Source organism: Falco rusticolus, chromosome 4 (genome assembly GCF_015220075.1).
Source record: "Falco rusticolus isolate bFalRus1 chromosome 4, bFalRus1.pri, whole genome shotgun sequence".
Classification (NCBI taxonomy): Eukaryota; Metazoa; Chordata; class Aves; order Falconiformes; family Falconidae; genus Falco; species Falco rusticolus.
In genome coordinates, this window is record NC_051190.1 from 54517020 (window position 1) to 54533897 (window position 16878).

Below are 16878 nucleotides of genomic sequence, written 5' to 3' on the forward strand. Positions count from 1 at the left end.
AGTGGCTACTTTTTAAGGCTCTGGCATTAGTTTAACATGTAAGAGGTCAGCTTTGCTTCTCTTCACTTTTGAGTAGCTCTTCACTTTTGAGTAGGCATGTCTTACACAGCCCAGTGGATTACTTTTTTTTTTTCCCTTCAGCGATTTGGATGAACACAAAGAAGATTTGGATCTTTTGTGTCTATGTACTTGTAAAGTCAATAAACTTCAAGCTAAAACCTTGGGTGTATGTAGGAAGCCTCCAAGGGTCTTTTATGGATTTCAAAGCTCCCGTATTACAGAGAACATTCAATATTCTCTATACACTTTACATGAGTGTACTTTTAATTCCAGCAAAGTTAGATGTAATCTATTGTAACTGAAATCTAGCGTGGTCATTACAACAATCATCTGACAAAGGAACAGTGTGTCTGTGAGGAAACCACTGTCACCTCTCCAGAGGCTGAGGATGGATTACTGCTTGCAGACTGTAGCTGTGGCTGGAAACGAATGTCTAACAACTGTGAATCTGAACTGGAACTTTTTGTCCAGTAATTCTGACCTTTGTGCAGATCTGAGCTTTGAAGATGAAACGGTATGCTCAAAGAGAGCCAAAAATCATCTCAACACTGTTCGTTCTTGGCTTTGCTAACTTCTATAGGGTGGGCATACAAGGATGGAGAAAGCCATTGCTATTACTGAGAGATCAAATAATGAAGAGATAAAGCTTAATATTTAGCTGTGCTCTAGAGAAGAAAGTAGAGGGCAGAATACTTCCATCAGAAGCAGTCTTTCAGTGGACTGTAGCTTCAAGGTTATGTGTCCTGATCGTTCCTCTGTATTAACTCTGGAGATCCTGCTTTAACAAGCTAGATTATTCTCACTGACTCCAGAGCACAGGCTGATGCCATGCATTACAGAATAATTCTGATGGAGGTGCAGTAACATAACAGTAGCGTAGGAGACAACAGCATGTTTACTGAGAAAAATGTACTACACCAAATGAAAATTCTTAAATGGTTCTGAATATAGGTTTACTCTTTTGAATTAACAATATGCCCAGCCAAATCCAGTCATAAGTTATCTGAGAATGTGATTAGCTCATTGTCCTTAAACAAATGAGCAAAACCCACAGAGTATTTGTTGTCACAGTCTGCCACAAGAAGTGGATTTTCAAGCATTACAGACAGGTCTTGGTCCTGTCAGCCCGCAGAGCTCAGCATGAGTATAGCTACACTGACTGCAGATAATTTGCAGCTCTGAAGCTTCAGTCAGACTGCTTTGCCTCACCTGCCTTACATGTTACATGATATCACCGCAGACAACGATCCAAGTTTCAACCCATCTCTATAACCCTCCTTAACGAAAAAAAAGAATGCTGCCTTTATTGAAAAGGCTTGGGCTTGCAGACGTGTAATCAGCTGAACATCTCCAGTGTTTCCATTGAAAATATACAACAGGAATTAGAGTTTGGAAATGTCTCAGTAATGGTACAGGTGCACAGCAAATGAGGCACTAAGACTATGATATGAACCATATGCACAACTTTGGATATGTCCAATCTGGATAGTATACATTTATTTAAACCACCTTCATTGAGTCTTAATTCAATATTAAGCCATTGCGACCTGGTAGCCTTTGAGTGTGTACTCTCCAAGGCAGGGAGAATTTGTTCCTGAGCAATTAACCAATTTCCTCATTTACACCACACAGTCCCTTTTATGCACAGTGTTAGTTACAAGAGCCCTGTGAGAAGTTCACCCTTCCAGATCAAAAAACCTTCTGCACTGTGACAGCACCGTCTTTCTTGTCCCTTCCACACTGCAGGCTCTAAAGGCTATGTACCTGATTGGAGTACATCCTGGTAATTCTTCAGACGTAAAACTAAAACCACTGGATGTGAAGCATGCTAGTTGCTGAAGTGAGACACAAGAGATCAATGGCATGGAGAAGCAGAGAGACCGAGGGAAAATTATTGGGTTCTCATATGGCAGAGGCAAAAATGTGAATAGTAGCAAAAAAGTCAATGGAAGACCACGGATGCTGGTGTGCATCAAGCTTTGGTATGGATTGAAAGCACATTCAGGATCAGAGATGTCAGAATTATTCCCCGTTGTCTGCAGTCTCGCAACAACTGCTGCATGTGAGATCTTTTTTTTTATTATTATTATGCATAATAATAATAATAAGCATAGTTCCATATAAGTTGCTTCAACTCTGCATTTATCTCTAAGTAACCAATTCAAAGAAGCAAAGCTACAAACTGATTTTGGGACAAATAAAATTCCAGATCTATCCCTTTCAGCCTAACTATGCAGTCAAGACAGCAAACCTAGCTATGAGCAACATGGGAGGGAAAGGGAAAGCAGCCAGAAGGGCCCAATTTGGATACTCCCAAGTTAGCTCTCGATTTGAGGTTTCTGAAAAACTATCTGTATCTCCCAAACCTTTGTCTTTCCCAGTAAGTAAGCTACCCTGACAAAGGATACAACACTGCACCCAAATCCACGGGTAATTCATAAAGATCCTTGGCCTTGGGCACTGGATGTTCTCTAGTCTGCTGGGCTCCGTGACAGCTGAAGTTTATCAATACAGATCAAAATTAGGTTATTCACTTTGATGAACTGCAGTGACTTTAGAAACACATTGGATGTCTCTACCCCATTTTCTTTAGGAAGGCTACTTTATTTTCACTACTCAGTAAACTTAAATATGTGGCAAAAGTTATAATGTTGCAGAGAGGTTAAGTGTAGTCAGTTTATTTTGTGCACTTTGCTGAAGTGTTTGTGAACTTTTAAAAAGCAGTGCTGGAACAATTTTAGAGAGAGAGAGAGAGATAGCATTTCAGACAGTACATGTGTAGGCAAAGACCTGTATTTGCACAGGTACTCAACAGACACAAACACTTACATATAAATCACGCTGGCTTGATCCTTCAGATGAGTCTTGTTCTGAACCAGTTACAGCAATCAAGCCACAATGTTTTAGGTAATGGCTTTGAAAGACATTTAGGTCTGAAATATCCAGATACATGATACTAATATTTCATGGGGAATTCATAAGACACTATTTAGCCTTTTTGGGGGCCTAAACCTCCTTAAAACCAAGCCTGTTAGAGCTAATCCGATCCTTAATAGAACTGTTGAGGGTACATTGAGCATTGCATTACTGTGTCTTCTTACACAATGGAAGGAACATTTCTATCAAGATAACCATGCTGTTAAATATAACATGGCATTGTTTTCTCCCTCACTAACCTGCGCACCTCCTTGATCTTTCTAGAGAAGGACCATCTGTTAGTGTCTTCTCTTTTCCAGTTTGTGGCTTGCTCTTGTAATAGATGGGGAAAAAAGTCTGTGCTTTGCTCATTTACACACAATCTGTGGACAAAGAGCTTTGCTCTCTAAGGCTGCCCCAGAGCAGGGAGTCAAGTGGAAATGTTAAGTCACCATTAGAGAATTGTTAAGCATGAAACTCAGGCAGATTTCAAAAAAGTCAGCTAGTTCATCAGCTACATGAATCAGTGTTGTACCCTTTCCTCTGTCCGTGTATTCACTGAAACCATAAAATTGCCCATCAAAATGCCCTACAGCAACGTGCACAAATAGTGTTTAAAGACAAAGTTATCCTATTTTTCATTACTACTTCAAAATAGAAAATAACAGGAGTCAGCGTCCGTCATGCAGACATCACCTGTGCAGGCCAAGGCGCAATGGACTTGCACTCTAACCACCTTCTGAGGATCTCCAAATAACAGAAGCAGAGGAGTTTTTAACACTACACTTTTCACATATGATCTTGTAACCACAAGAAATAAGTTTTGCGATCAATGATTTCCAAATCAGATCCTGTCAAAGCTTCAGTTAAGTGCTTGTATGTCACTGGAAAGGGATGGAATTTCCTTTAAAAATATTGATTTGCTCTTCTGGAACATCTCTTTGGCAAGTGACCCACGAAATAACAAAACCACTTTCAAGGTGGACATCGTTTTAGATCTGATCCCATGACCACCATAAGAATGTTGAAGATGCATACTGGTTGAGAGGCCAGCATTTTGGTTAGGAAGCTAGATTTGACAACTGAAAATGTATGTTCATGTTTCTTTACCTGCCACAGGTGTGGGGTGGGGATTTTGGGTAGCCCCCTTTGTGTATCAGCTGTTCAGCAGGAATAGCAGCTTACAGGAATGTTATAAACACACTAAATATTCTGTGCTGTTTGGTTTTATAGTAGTTGAGAACACAGCAAATCTATAGACAGATAATCAAAGCAGAATAGGGTTTTCAATTACTTTATCTGAGAATAAACAAACCCCTGTATAATTATACTCTTGCCAATTATGGTACATAGCCTATATGAATTTACATTCCTAATAAGTACACTCAGGTTTTTTCCAATCACTATCTGAAAAGATTTGGCACAAATTAATACCACCTCCACCACCCAATCCAAAACAGAAATGAAAATCCCCTCAAGCCAAGACCCAAAATAATAATTTGTCTTGGGAAATGGAAATGAAAAGTATAGTAGTTGTGAACAAGAGCATTTTCTCTACAGTAGAATTTGTGTTACTCTCAGTAGCAAACACCTGCTCTCCTAGTATTTCTTAGAAATGAGAACTAGGTCCTTGCTGATCATGCACTGATACCAAATGACCATCGTCTATATTTTCTGTTGTCTTTTCTTGTGACAGAAAAGGATCAGCCCAGGGACACGAGCTCCTGTCATTGCTGGGTGAGTGGGCATTCCAGCACTCAACTGGTAGTAGCTGGGGTTGAGAAATTAAAGTGCCATACTAACGAATATACTGTCCATCATACATTTGCCATTTTTTTCATCAAAAATGAGATTTTTGGCATCAAGACCCTGTCAATAATTATTTATGCTGGCAGTCTGAGCACTTGCAGCAAGACAAAGCGGTAGCAGAATGAATCATTGAGTGTCCAGTGACTCCATAGGTGAGCTGTAGAGGAGTGTTGTTTACCAAAACATTTGTGTTACAACATTGCTTTTCCTGCCCTAACCCTCTAGGTTGCACCGTATGTAAAATCATACCTACCTATGATAAATGCCATGTTTCTCCTTTCTTTCCAGCAAGATGCTGAGTGGAGGAATGACGTAGACCTGAATTAGCTAGATATATGTGGGGTTTATTTTCTTTTCATTGAGTTTTCAACATGTGATACAAAATTTATGAAGAATCTGTTAAAGCAAAAGCAGAAACAAGCTTCCCCCTCCCAAATTATACTATTCATGACAAAGTGGAAATAATAAAATTAAAAAAAAAAAGTAGATTTTTTTCATTTAAATGTGTTGATCCTTGAAAACGAATGAATAAGCAAAGACTTGATGGAAATGTGTGGGCCTTTTTAACCTTAAGGGTTATCCCAGCATGCACCTACATCATGCATACCTACTTAAACACTGTGGTGGTTTATGGTAGTGATAGTGTTAGATGATTTTCTACCTATAATGAGTCTTTCAACAGTGCAAAAATGCTCATGAAAATAATAGCATGGATTTAAGCTTTGTGTAGGCATTTCTAGAAGGATATGGCTTTTGTGGAGGGGTGGTGGTGAATGTATTCTCTCTACAACAACTTGACCAAAACCAGGATGCCTGAAAGCAGATTCTGACATACCACGTTACACACTAGTGGCTGGATTTCTTATGGAAAAAACAGTGAAACCTTGCCAATTTATTATCCGTTTCCTAAAATTCCAGACAAGGAACTGATGTATGAAAATCCATGCAAAGGATGTGGGTCTGATGTGACACCCTGCATGCTGAACCGGCTGTAGCAGGGTTGTCAATACGTGTTCCCAGTCCCCAGAGCTGCGAGTGCACGTTGGGTTCGTGGGCTTCTGTCGTGGTGCTACTTGGCTTGCGGCGTATGGTGGACCAGTGTCCCTAAATAATCTACACTTTTTCAAAATATTTACAAATTGTGCAATTAGAGATTGCTAATAATCAGGCAGTGCTTTCTGTTTGGAAGCCCGTTAAATAAAATCTAACTGGATGGAATATACAGGTACAAGTACAAGACATTGTCATTTCTACTACAAGGTTAAGTGTGTCATGTGTACAAACATGGCACATTACAATCGTTTTACAATTCATTCACCAGATGGGGCAAGAAACCTGACTGAACTGTACGGGTAGCTGTCTTAATTACACTAGGAATACAATCAATATCAATTTATGCCTCGCCAGCACCTGAGGATCTCAGAACTTCTCACTGGTCCTGCTTCGGTTTGATGCTTAATTTGGTGGAATTATTTAGCACTGACACAAGATTAACTGAAACCAGAACATAGTTCAAGAAATAGAAACATGGGCGGGGTGGGGTGGGGTGTTATGCCTTTGGCACTTCACTCCTGACACTAACAAGTAAATAATGATTATGATGACTACTGGGAGGAAGTATGAAAGTAGCTTAAGATTCTCGGGGGGGGGGAGAAAACAAACACACAAAAATTATCATAAAATTAAAATTAATATTAAAAAAGGTGGTTTCTATTTCCTTTTTAATTCCTACCTCAGCTGCTTAGATATTTTTGATGCCTAGCCCCCAGTCATTTCAGCAAGAGGGAGGAGTTTCTATCTAAAACATCAGTAAAAGAAAGATGGGGTCATTGTTCTCTCAGCATCTGGCAGGTTTTGAGCCATTCCGTCTGAAATGGGATCAGCAGCATGCAGGCAGCTCTGAGGGGGAGCTAAATGTGTGAAGAAAGGTCGCTTGGGCATGAGACTGGTAATGAATGACTGAACATACAAGTTGATAAAATGGAAGTTTATAATCCCTAAAGCATCTGACTGCTGCAGAAAATTGTTAGGAATTAGCTACATGTTCCCAAGTTTTTGTCAGCCTAAGGGTAAAGGCTATTGCATATAATGACCATCAGGTTATTTAAAGTCTGATTGTTTAGGGGAGTAAAGCACGCATTATTGTGCTGCAAATCATACAATTTATTGTTCGATTTTTTTAAAGCAAGTCTTATGTTCTGTATTGGCTACACTGTACTAATTAAGCATTAGCTCCCCAGTAGTGCACTCCTCTGTTGCGTGCCTGTCCTAGCTCGCAGCTAACATCGCTAGTAGGAATGCACAGTGGTAACAATATATAATTAATCTTTGAATTGAAACACATCCCCAAGGCTTTTTAAAGTCAAATGCAGGCTTAAGTGATTTGCAGAACTATGACTACGGTGTCTATGAAATAGAACTGGAGTAGATTTTCCTAAGAAAAATGATCATTAAAAGCGCCTGAACATAAACATATACCACACATATAAGAAAATAAATCCTACGCAAAGTTATTCAAGCTTTTGTGGGGTCTTTTCTTTTTTGATGCTGGAAGTCCTAGATAAAGCCTTATTCCAGAAAGTGGAAGACTCATAGTAGAGTAAATCTCAATAACTGCTGCAGATACCACATGATATAACCTTCAGAAACAGGCTGAACATCCTTCCTCAACCACAACAGGGCTGTCTCACATGCTAAAGGCAAAGTACTTAAATATGGTGTGGAATAAAGATCCAGATGGAGAATTTGCTCTAATGGCATGATGTTTAATAGACTGAAAGTAGGGCATGAAAAATGCTTAATATGGGCCACAGTCTAAATGCCACAGAGATTTCAATATGGTGACATAACCATACTATGATCTGTCTTTTTCCTTCATTACAACAGCCTTCTTTTTACAGGAGATGTGTGCACAAATACTGAGTATGTCTGCTGTATATCTGCACAGACTTATTGTTTGCATTTCTTTTTTATCATTTTTGTGTGACTTTTCTGTTGTTGAATCTGTTTGGATAAACAACACTCCACTTCATAACACATACATAAATGCAAGATCAATTTATACACACCCATTTATAAAGTTGCAAAAAAATATGAAAAATAATGGCAGCGAATGAAACAGAAAATATGATGTTTTCTTTTGGTTTTGGTGGCTAACTATACACATAGGAAAAACATCAGTAAAACTCAGTCACCATATTGATCAAAAATGACAAGGATGTTTTATTATCTAGGTAAATCACTGGAGTCTGTGGCATGCTTTGCTTCATATGTGAGAGGTGTGCAGCAGGCACCAAACATGCACTCACTGGGTCGTAACCAGAACTAGCTCTGCACATCTTGGGTGCTAATAACAACCTAAGAATAGGTGGGAGACATGGGAAGTCCCCACGCAAGCCCTAGGCAAACCATGCATACAGTTAACCTATTCGCTACACTTTCTCCTGACTTGGAATTCTAGAGATATATCCACCTGCAGAATGAATTTAAAGCATTATTTTTGTCTGTGGAAACACAGTTTAGAGCAAGCTTCAAGGGCACTCCGGTAAGTAAGTGGATGTCTGACTACGGACATGGAAAAGTGATGTATAAAGTATTATCATTTCATGTAAATGCAAACAAGACAACATGAAAGAAAGGGGGAAAAATAGGCAGCTGGAGGACATATTTTTCCCTGAAAATTGTCATTTACATGAATGACATCATTTTACTATGAGTTTGGTTACTTGGGGTGAAACTGATCACCGGGTAATTTACAAAAAAAGTAAATTACAAAATAAACATCTCCTACTTTACCCTGGCAGCTGATATTTTTATTTAAGGTCTGCATGACTTGCCTTTTTTCACTAGTAAATCAGTGTTAAATCAAATAGCCTTACCTATGTTTATGAGCACTAGAAATTACTAGGGCTCACAAAAAATTGCAAAGTGAATGTGTGTGATGTTTAGGCTGAAAAGCCAAGAAACACCAAATATGCTGCCACATATCCTTGTTATTCAAAATTATTATATAATTGTATATGGAGAATGACTGCCAATGGGAATGACAGCCATCTCAAATGGCCAGCCTCTGTCCTCTAATGACGTGGAAACTAATACAAATTATGCTGGCTTTAAAAAAAAATGTAAATCACAAACAAAGTTTTAAACGTTCTAAAGGAAGATTTTAGGATTTGATGTGCATTTTTTAAGCAATTCTGGGTGTCTGGGGGAATTGTTTGCTTTAAGTGGAATGCATACAAGGCTGCAATAAACATGAACATAGGCAACTTCGGGAGATCTTCCCCAAGTAGAACTCAGTCCAAAGTTAATGAAATCTTTTCACCAAATCTTATTGCTTTCAATGAATTTTGCAAAATGTCCCTGAAAAGTATGAAGCACAGCAGACTGTCCCATGAGTATAATATTTATGCCTGGTCAGCATTTTAATTTCCAGATAACTGACCTGTAAAGAATTTTCAGGTTTGGGTGGGTGTTTTTTTTTTTGTTGTTGTTTGTTTTTTTTAATCTTTTGTTTATGCTTATTTTTTAGGCCTTTTAAATAATGGTGAAAGTTGTACTTTAAAATGTACTTTAATGGCCTTTGGATTAAAAAAAAAAAAAAAAAAGAAAGAAAAATCAACCAAAGCAATTTAATAGATCCCGTGACTCTTTTTGAAAATCAGATTGATTCAGCTGAGGTGTCTTTTTTACTTTTTCTTTTTTCCTATGTGTATATTAGAAATCTAAATTGATTAGTGCTTTATTTGTACTTACAAGTAAATGCTGGATTCATTGCCCCCGATATCAGGTGACTGGAGTTTCTGCACAAGTATCACAATTATGCCAATAAAAAGCACAAAATTTATCTAGGGGAAAAAGAAAGGAAAAAATGATGACAGTAATATTTTTATTTTAAAGTATGAGAATGAGACATTCTCAGTGACTTGCTGGCTCCATTGCCTTATTCTTCTCCAAACTGTAGACTAGAAGTTTTACAGGGTCAAGAGTAATGGGGTAAGTTTACGAGGGTGTTGTTGCCCCTTTTCCAGGCAAAAATATCTCCCTTGCAGCAGCTAAAGCAAGACAGAATTTCTTCAGTCCCAAGCACCAGATAAGACAAGCATAAACAAAAAGATTCCAACGTTTTTCATTATCAGCCAGTGCAAAGAATAAAAAGAAAGATCCCTGAATATCAAAACCAGATAGCAAAGATCTCAACAGTAAAAGCATCTTTAACACCCATTCTCTGAACTCAGGTCCTTCTCAGTTTAGCAGTATTTATCTGCCACAGTTTAGTGTCTCCCCTTTCCTGAAAGTCCCAAGCTGTGCCAATTTCCCTCTGCTTGGCTGAATCTGGCCCAGGATGGCATGGCCTCTCATATTTTTGAGAGGGGAGATGGGGGGGGGGGGGGGCATGGGTGTTAATGTTCATCCTCCTGTCTTTTAGTTTTATGTCATCCTGGGCATCTTCTCTTTCATAGACTCATGTAATTACAGGTATAGATTTAGAAATCTGGAGATTAATAATATCAGTTTATTTTGATACTTTGGCTTCAGATTTGGCTGTCACCAACTCCATAGTTTCTTAATGCAAGAAGAAAACAGTGGGAAATTTGGTCTTTAAGTTGGTCTCTTAACAACCTTTTGCTCCTGTAAGAAGACCAAGAACTGAAACTAGATGTGAGCATCTCTTACAGAATTTTCTATCTAATCTGAGAACTGCAGACAAATGGAGACACCCAGTCATTCCTTGCTAGTTGCTTTAATCTTTAATGCCTTCAACAGAAGCAGGTATAACTGATTTCCCTAAGCTAGAATGTGATCCTTCATAGAATATGTCTGTAAAGCATGGAAATTCACATACATCAGTTTCACAAAAAAAACAGGCCAGTGGACCCTCTCCGTCTTGATGCTCTCCAGTGTTATTGGCTGAAATGCCTTTAATGTGTCTGAAGGTTACTGTACTTTAAAAACTGTCCAAATACTTACAAGGAACCTGACCTGACAAACCCCCCTACCTGCAGCCAGCTACCTGTGAGCTGCATGTCTGGATTTTTACAACAGTCAATGAAGACTTTGTCAATGCTGCCACTGGCATAAGAGCAGCTTAGCATGCCCACAGTAGACACCTACATGTGGTAAGCCAAACAGCTTTTCAGGTGCCACTAACCACATTGTTTAGGGGCTCAATTCAACTTCCTAACTGGAGGAGCCTGACACCATTTAAAAACTCCCGTATTCTTTTGTGGCAGCAGCTGGAGCCTGAACAGGGTACTTCAGAACCTCTCAGTCATCCATACACAGGTATCCAGCATCATTTGAGTCAAATCCAAGACCTCCGTCAACTAAAGAGAGCCTAGACACCTTGTGGACAATTGAGCATTTTGCACTATGTTCAGAAGAGTATTATAAAGCTAATATTAGATAAATAAATGTAGCTAAGAAATTAATTCCTTTGACCACTCCCAGTCCAGTTTCCTAGTCACTGGTATCTAGTATTATTTTAGATGCCCTGGGTTGTCCCACTTGCCCTTTGGCTGCCACCCCAAATAGCACAGGATCCCCATACATCCTATGTCATATCTGCCAGCCCCAGGCAAATGCTCCATATACTTTAGGGTCTTACTTATGGCATTTGGTATCTATGTTTAAGAAGCTGAAATACTCCCTGTCTACATAGTCTTTGCTTGTAGGCAGTAGGCAGTGCACCATCGTTTAACTTGTGCTAAACCTTCTTTGCGACAAGGGAGTTACTTGGCATTGTGGATGGCAAATGATGGACACTCAGACAAGCTGGCCAGTAGTCCAGCCCAGCTCATGCAGCATAGTTTGTAAAGCCATCTGAAGCTATTTGCATTGGTTATTTGCCCTCAGAAGTGTTGAGGAAACACCTCCAAGTGCTACTTACCATAATTGATCCAACCACAGGACCCTTGATCACCCACCACAAGGCAGTGTTGTCATTCATGTCCCAGCAGCTGCAGTCATTAATGAAAGGATGGGGTGGGGAAAGAGAAAGAAAGATAAGATAGAGATATAACAAGGGAGTTAATAAACTTACAACAATTTTTAAGGGAGCAGAGCATAGGAGACGATTGGTCTTGTAGCTACATTATTTTGAGTTCAAAGGTTCTTTAGCTTATCCATGTTGTAGCTTTCATTTGCAGCCTTAACCCAACTTATCTGAAAGTAAAATGAATATTTTTGTGGCAATTTCCATGGTACCTTTTACTAAATATTTTAGACATTTTGGAAAAAGCCTTTATGTGTGTTTCTGTGTCTACAATGCAACTGTAGCATTTTCCCTTCAAGCTAACTTCTCTGTAGAAGGGGAAGGCAGGGGTGGGGGGTGGGAGTGCAGGGAAAGATAGGGATACCTCGAAGGGTAAGAGAAGGTTATTCCAAAGTTTGATGTCTCAGTTACTTTTCCAGGATTAACAGATATGAATATCGTTTCCTGATCCTGACATGAGTCTTCTTACACACATCTAGTACACCAGGGTGTACTAGATACTGGTTGTATTCACATATAGGAATGATTTTCCAGTCGTTGGGTTCAAGTCCTACCAAGGAGCCAGGATTCATCTGAGAAGGCTCAAGTACTGGGCAACAGTTGAATATCAGCTGCTTTTTTAAGCTGTTGGGAGTGAGTGATCATAAGTAAGCTGACATTTCTACCTCAGCATTTAAAATCTTCCTCTGTGTTCACCAAAGGATTCTTCAGAAGTTTATTCCATATAGGTGCATTTGGACAGTCATTTGTAAAGAAAGCGAATTACAGGACCCATATACATAAAGGGCTTTAAAGTTAACAAATATTTTTAAAGCTAGAAAAACAAGAATAATGAAAAAAATCTTATTTCCCCTGTCACACTGCGCCACCCCCGCTACACTATTTTAAGTCATTAAGAATTTGATTGTCAGTTAAAATTTTTCTTTTATTTGTCTTCTCTTTCTTCCCCTCATGCTTCCCTCTAAAAAACCCAATAAAATCACAGACAAGTATCTGCTTTGTACCTGCAGTTCTGAGAAGGAGGGTTTCCCTCCCACTGGGACAACAGCCAAAAGTCCCAGCAGTGGTTGTCATGGTGCATTTGTCAGATGCCAAGAAACAATTTTGAAAGAACATAGAGGAATAAACCACTGCTGACCTTATAAGAGCTTAATGCAACTTCTGTGTCATTTAAATGGTAGTCTGGTAGCATCTGGGGGAAAAGTGGAAATCCTTACTTCAAACAAAACTATATACATGTGTAAGTGTGAGAAGGCAGAGCTAAAATTCCATCATCAAAGTGCATGTGAGATAAGTCCCACATTTCTCTGGGTGATGTCTGGTTTAGAAACTTCAGTGGAACATATATTTTCAGCTGAGCAATATTATATTTCAGTTGAACAACATTTTACTGGATTCCCATAAAACTAACAAGAAGGATGCGTGTGGTAGAGCTGGTGAGGAATGAAAATTTGGAGATAGGGTGTCAAATTTGCACAAAATTACATATTTCTGCTTCTGTCTGCAAAGCCTAGAAACTTAAAATCTCCCAAAATCTATAGGACTGATGGCTGAGATTTTCAAATGCAACGTAACATTTCTGAGTGATCTTACTATGGATGCTCAAGTTAAAATATTGGAAAGGTGACCCACAGTCAACCACAGCCTGGAAAGCAGGCTCTTTCGAGTCATCAACAATTGTGTGCCACAAAACAAAAGCACCTAAAATCACCAATTATCTTTTAAATTATTTGTATGTGTTTATAAAATAGGCTTCTTCTGAAAATTACCCACTATTTGCAGAGCTCAGCCTCTCTAAGGTGCACATTATACCTACCCTGAAAGAAAAAGAGACACTTGGAGGCTGGGTGGGTTTTTTTCCACACTGATGTATTTTAAATGTGTGTGCTGGGGCAATATATCATCCTCTACAAATGCTTGTTCTTTTTAGACCTATTCCTTTCCTTTTACAGGATATGTCCCCAGAAAATTCAGCTGCCAATTTCTACCTTGTAGATGTCAAGAATGAATCAGATCAAGCTCACACAAAGGTTTTTTCCATCCAGTCCCTGAGACACCTATAGGATAAATGTGCTAGAAGAAACACCATCTTCTCCTCAGATGGAACATGACCGGAAGGAAAAACAAGCAATGCACAACAGATCAGTCTGTAGCATCAGCCAGCAAGCTGTACTACGTAAACAGGTTCCTTAATTTCTTTCAAATGCATTGCTACAGCAGAGGTCAGACACACAGAGCTCTTTCAGAGTGGATGAAGGGAGCCAGAAGGCTGGGGGAGGGATGCGATTTTCATTTAAAAAGGCCAGAGTCTGATCTCTGTTACATCTCTGGTGTACATCTGGAATAACTTCATTGAATTCAGTAGCACAGCTCTGGATAAACAGACAGTTGCATTTATCTCCACAGAAGTGTCACTTACAGTGATGTGAATCAGAAGCTGAAGTCGAGGGAGCTCTGCCAGCTTTATAAGGAACAAGCAGGAGCAGACTCAGATTCAGAGTCTGTATTTTAGTCCATGCCTTTGCGACTGTGGTTTCCCAGTTCAGTAATTTCTGCAATGTTTTCAGGCTCATGCTGGCTTCTCCCCCACTCCCAAAACAATGCTTCCTGATTTTTAAAAAGTAACCACTGAGACGCTCAGCTAGAATCTGTCTAAATGTGTTGCATGCTAAATAGCTTCTCTGCCTAAAAGAAAGAAAAGTGTTTTTTTGGGTTTTTTTGTTTGGTTGTTTTTTTTCCTTCCTTTTTCCTTTTGTGAGACATTCCCCCTACCCGCAAAATGCAAGGACTGTTTGGGCTCCTAAGAAATTAATGCACTTAGGACCAGTGCTGTGATCATAATAATGACACAACAGGGGTTTCTGGCTTGTTTTGCATGGAAAGAAATAATTTAATTTGTCTTAAAGTCAAAATAGAACATTGGGTCAAAGCACTAGCATCCCCACTGGAGGAAGGGCTTTATGTGCTTTCTAAAAAGAGCATGAAAGAAGAAGGATGAAGAAAACCTGAAGAAAACCTGACAGAACAGTGAGTCTTGTGCAAATTTTGGATCCAGGTATCTCTAGTATAAGGCAAAATTAAAACATAAACCTAAATCTCTCGGAAATGGGGTACATAATGATGTCTTCCACTCAAATCAGGGTTTTCAAAGAACCATTGCTGGATTTTTGAAGTTTTGTTCAGCTTCCCTCATTTCCAGCATTTTTCTAATATTTCACCAAGTTCAAACATAGCCGTCATGGAAAAAAACATTGCTAAGTTTGTATTTTCAGAGTGTACATACACGTTCTTTGCTACCAGCTATGTCTGCTGCTTTACCAGACCAGGCAATCTACTGACTACTGGGAGGTGCGGGACCAGCTCTGGGAGCAGCCCTTCCTGCTGGTCCTTTAGAAAAGGATACAGGACATTTGCAGGACCTTTCCCTACAGAAAGAGACCATTTGGGTGAACTCTACCCTTTTGATTTCTTTCTGAAATTATTCCATTCCCTCACTGTTTCTTTTTTTTGCACAGAAGACAAGGTGTGAATTTCTGTTTCACCCCTACTCATCTCCAGAACTAGATTTGTGGGAAAAGAACTCTTCCAGAGGAAGCTAAACTTCTAATTGCCTTTGTAAATCAAAGCTCAGCACCACCTTGTGCAGATTTCACTTTTCACATCAGAGATACTTGCAGTAATTTCTACAGCGGAGCTCACCACCTTCATTTTCCTTCATAATCAGTTGGAAAGGAGCAGATATCACAGGTGTGATTCACTTGAAAGATCTGTTAAGATGAGATAAACCGTATCCTGGGCTGCACTAATTTAACTGAGCAGGGAACGAAGGGCCACTGGCTCAGCTGTGTGTTACAGGGTAGATGCCTACATCTTCTTTTATGAATTCCTTGGTGCAATAGGGCCATAAACCCCAAACTATGGCTATTTATGCAGATGAATAGGAAAACAGGTTGAACACTGGACCTAAACTACACAAATCAATGTCAGAAACGGAAGGAGAAATTAGTCATGTCTTTCGATCACCATATTTCTGTTTCATCCTTGCCACCATGCTGAATGCACTTGATGTCCCATGCAGCGATACTTACCCAGTATCATCAAAGTGAAGTCTCAGCACTGCCCAGACAGTGACACAAATCGTTGGGGTACCTGCAGGGGTAAGATGGTGATATCATTAGCAGTCTAGACACATTTAATACTTAGCAATCAGCACTTTTTGCATCCTCTCCGCTGAGGTTTTATTTCCTAATAGCACTTGTGCATGAAAACAATGCATTGCATTAATTCAGGATTCTAGAAACATCTATCTCAGCCAGAGGATAGGTTAGTCTTGGTGGGATTGAAGAAGCAAAACTGGTCACGGGGGAAGAATGATGTTTCAGGTCATTAGTGCTTGAAGTTTTTGTACCGCATCTTGTTGCACGAACAGTAAAACATAGTCTGTACAAAATAAAAGCAGTGACATCAGCTCCCGTGTCTAGAGCTACTGTAATTATGCAATAATTGCGGAGTGGCAGATGTTGAGCTGTAATGACATTATTATATTCTTTGTGTTCTTATGTGGTTTTGTTGTAAATGATTTGCATATATTGCATTTTCTCTGTTACTGTGTGAAAAACTGATTTTTCTTTACTTATTCAACCAAACCAAATCTATAGAGGATAGTTTTCCTTTACTCACAGGAATATTTCATTTTTTTTCCCTGAAAAAAAACCCAAAACAAACAAACCAAAATCCCCAAAGGAGAATATTGAGGGCAAGAATTTAATTTCTATTTCAGAAAATTCCTTACTCCTTAAAAAATGCATGTAAAATACAAATTAAATCAAAACAATAGAAACCACTGAAAAATCTGGATTTATTTTTCTTTCTGAAAACATTTAAAGTGTGGCTTTTCATTGGAAATATTTTTATAAATTAGTGCAATATTGCATGACAACTCTGGGTAAGTTGGATCTACATTTTATGGCACATAAAATTTTTGACTAGGAGGCTGCCTACATCTATTCAGGCACCACTGGAATGATAAAGTGCTAAAAAGCAAACAGAACAAGGCCCTTGATAACCCCAGCGTGCGGCTGTGAGCGAGACTGTCGTCA

At 39.1% G+C, this 16878-nt stretch overlaps 1 protein-coding gene across 4 annotated transcripts in view; it reads right to left on the bottom strand.

Moving 5' to 3' along the window:
- Positions 1-16878, bottom strand: part of ADCYAP1R1 (ADCYAP receptor type I) — a 149073-nt gene that overhangs the window by 25580 nt on the left and 106615 nt on the right. For all 4 annotated transcript variants that reach the window (XM_037386839.1, XM_037386838.1, XM_037386837.1 and 1 more), the window contains exons 11-13: positions 15868-15928; positions 11675-11744; positions 9541-9632 (exon numbers count right to left, since the gene is read on the bottom strand). In XM_037386839.1, the coding sequence (XP_037242736.1) occupies positions 9541-9632; positions 11675-11744; positions 15868-15928 (223 nt within the window). The remainder of the gene's footprint in view (positions 1-9540; positions 9633-11674; positions 11745-15867; positions 15929-16878) is intronic.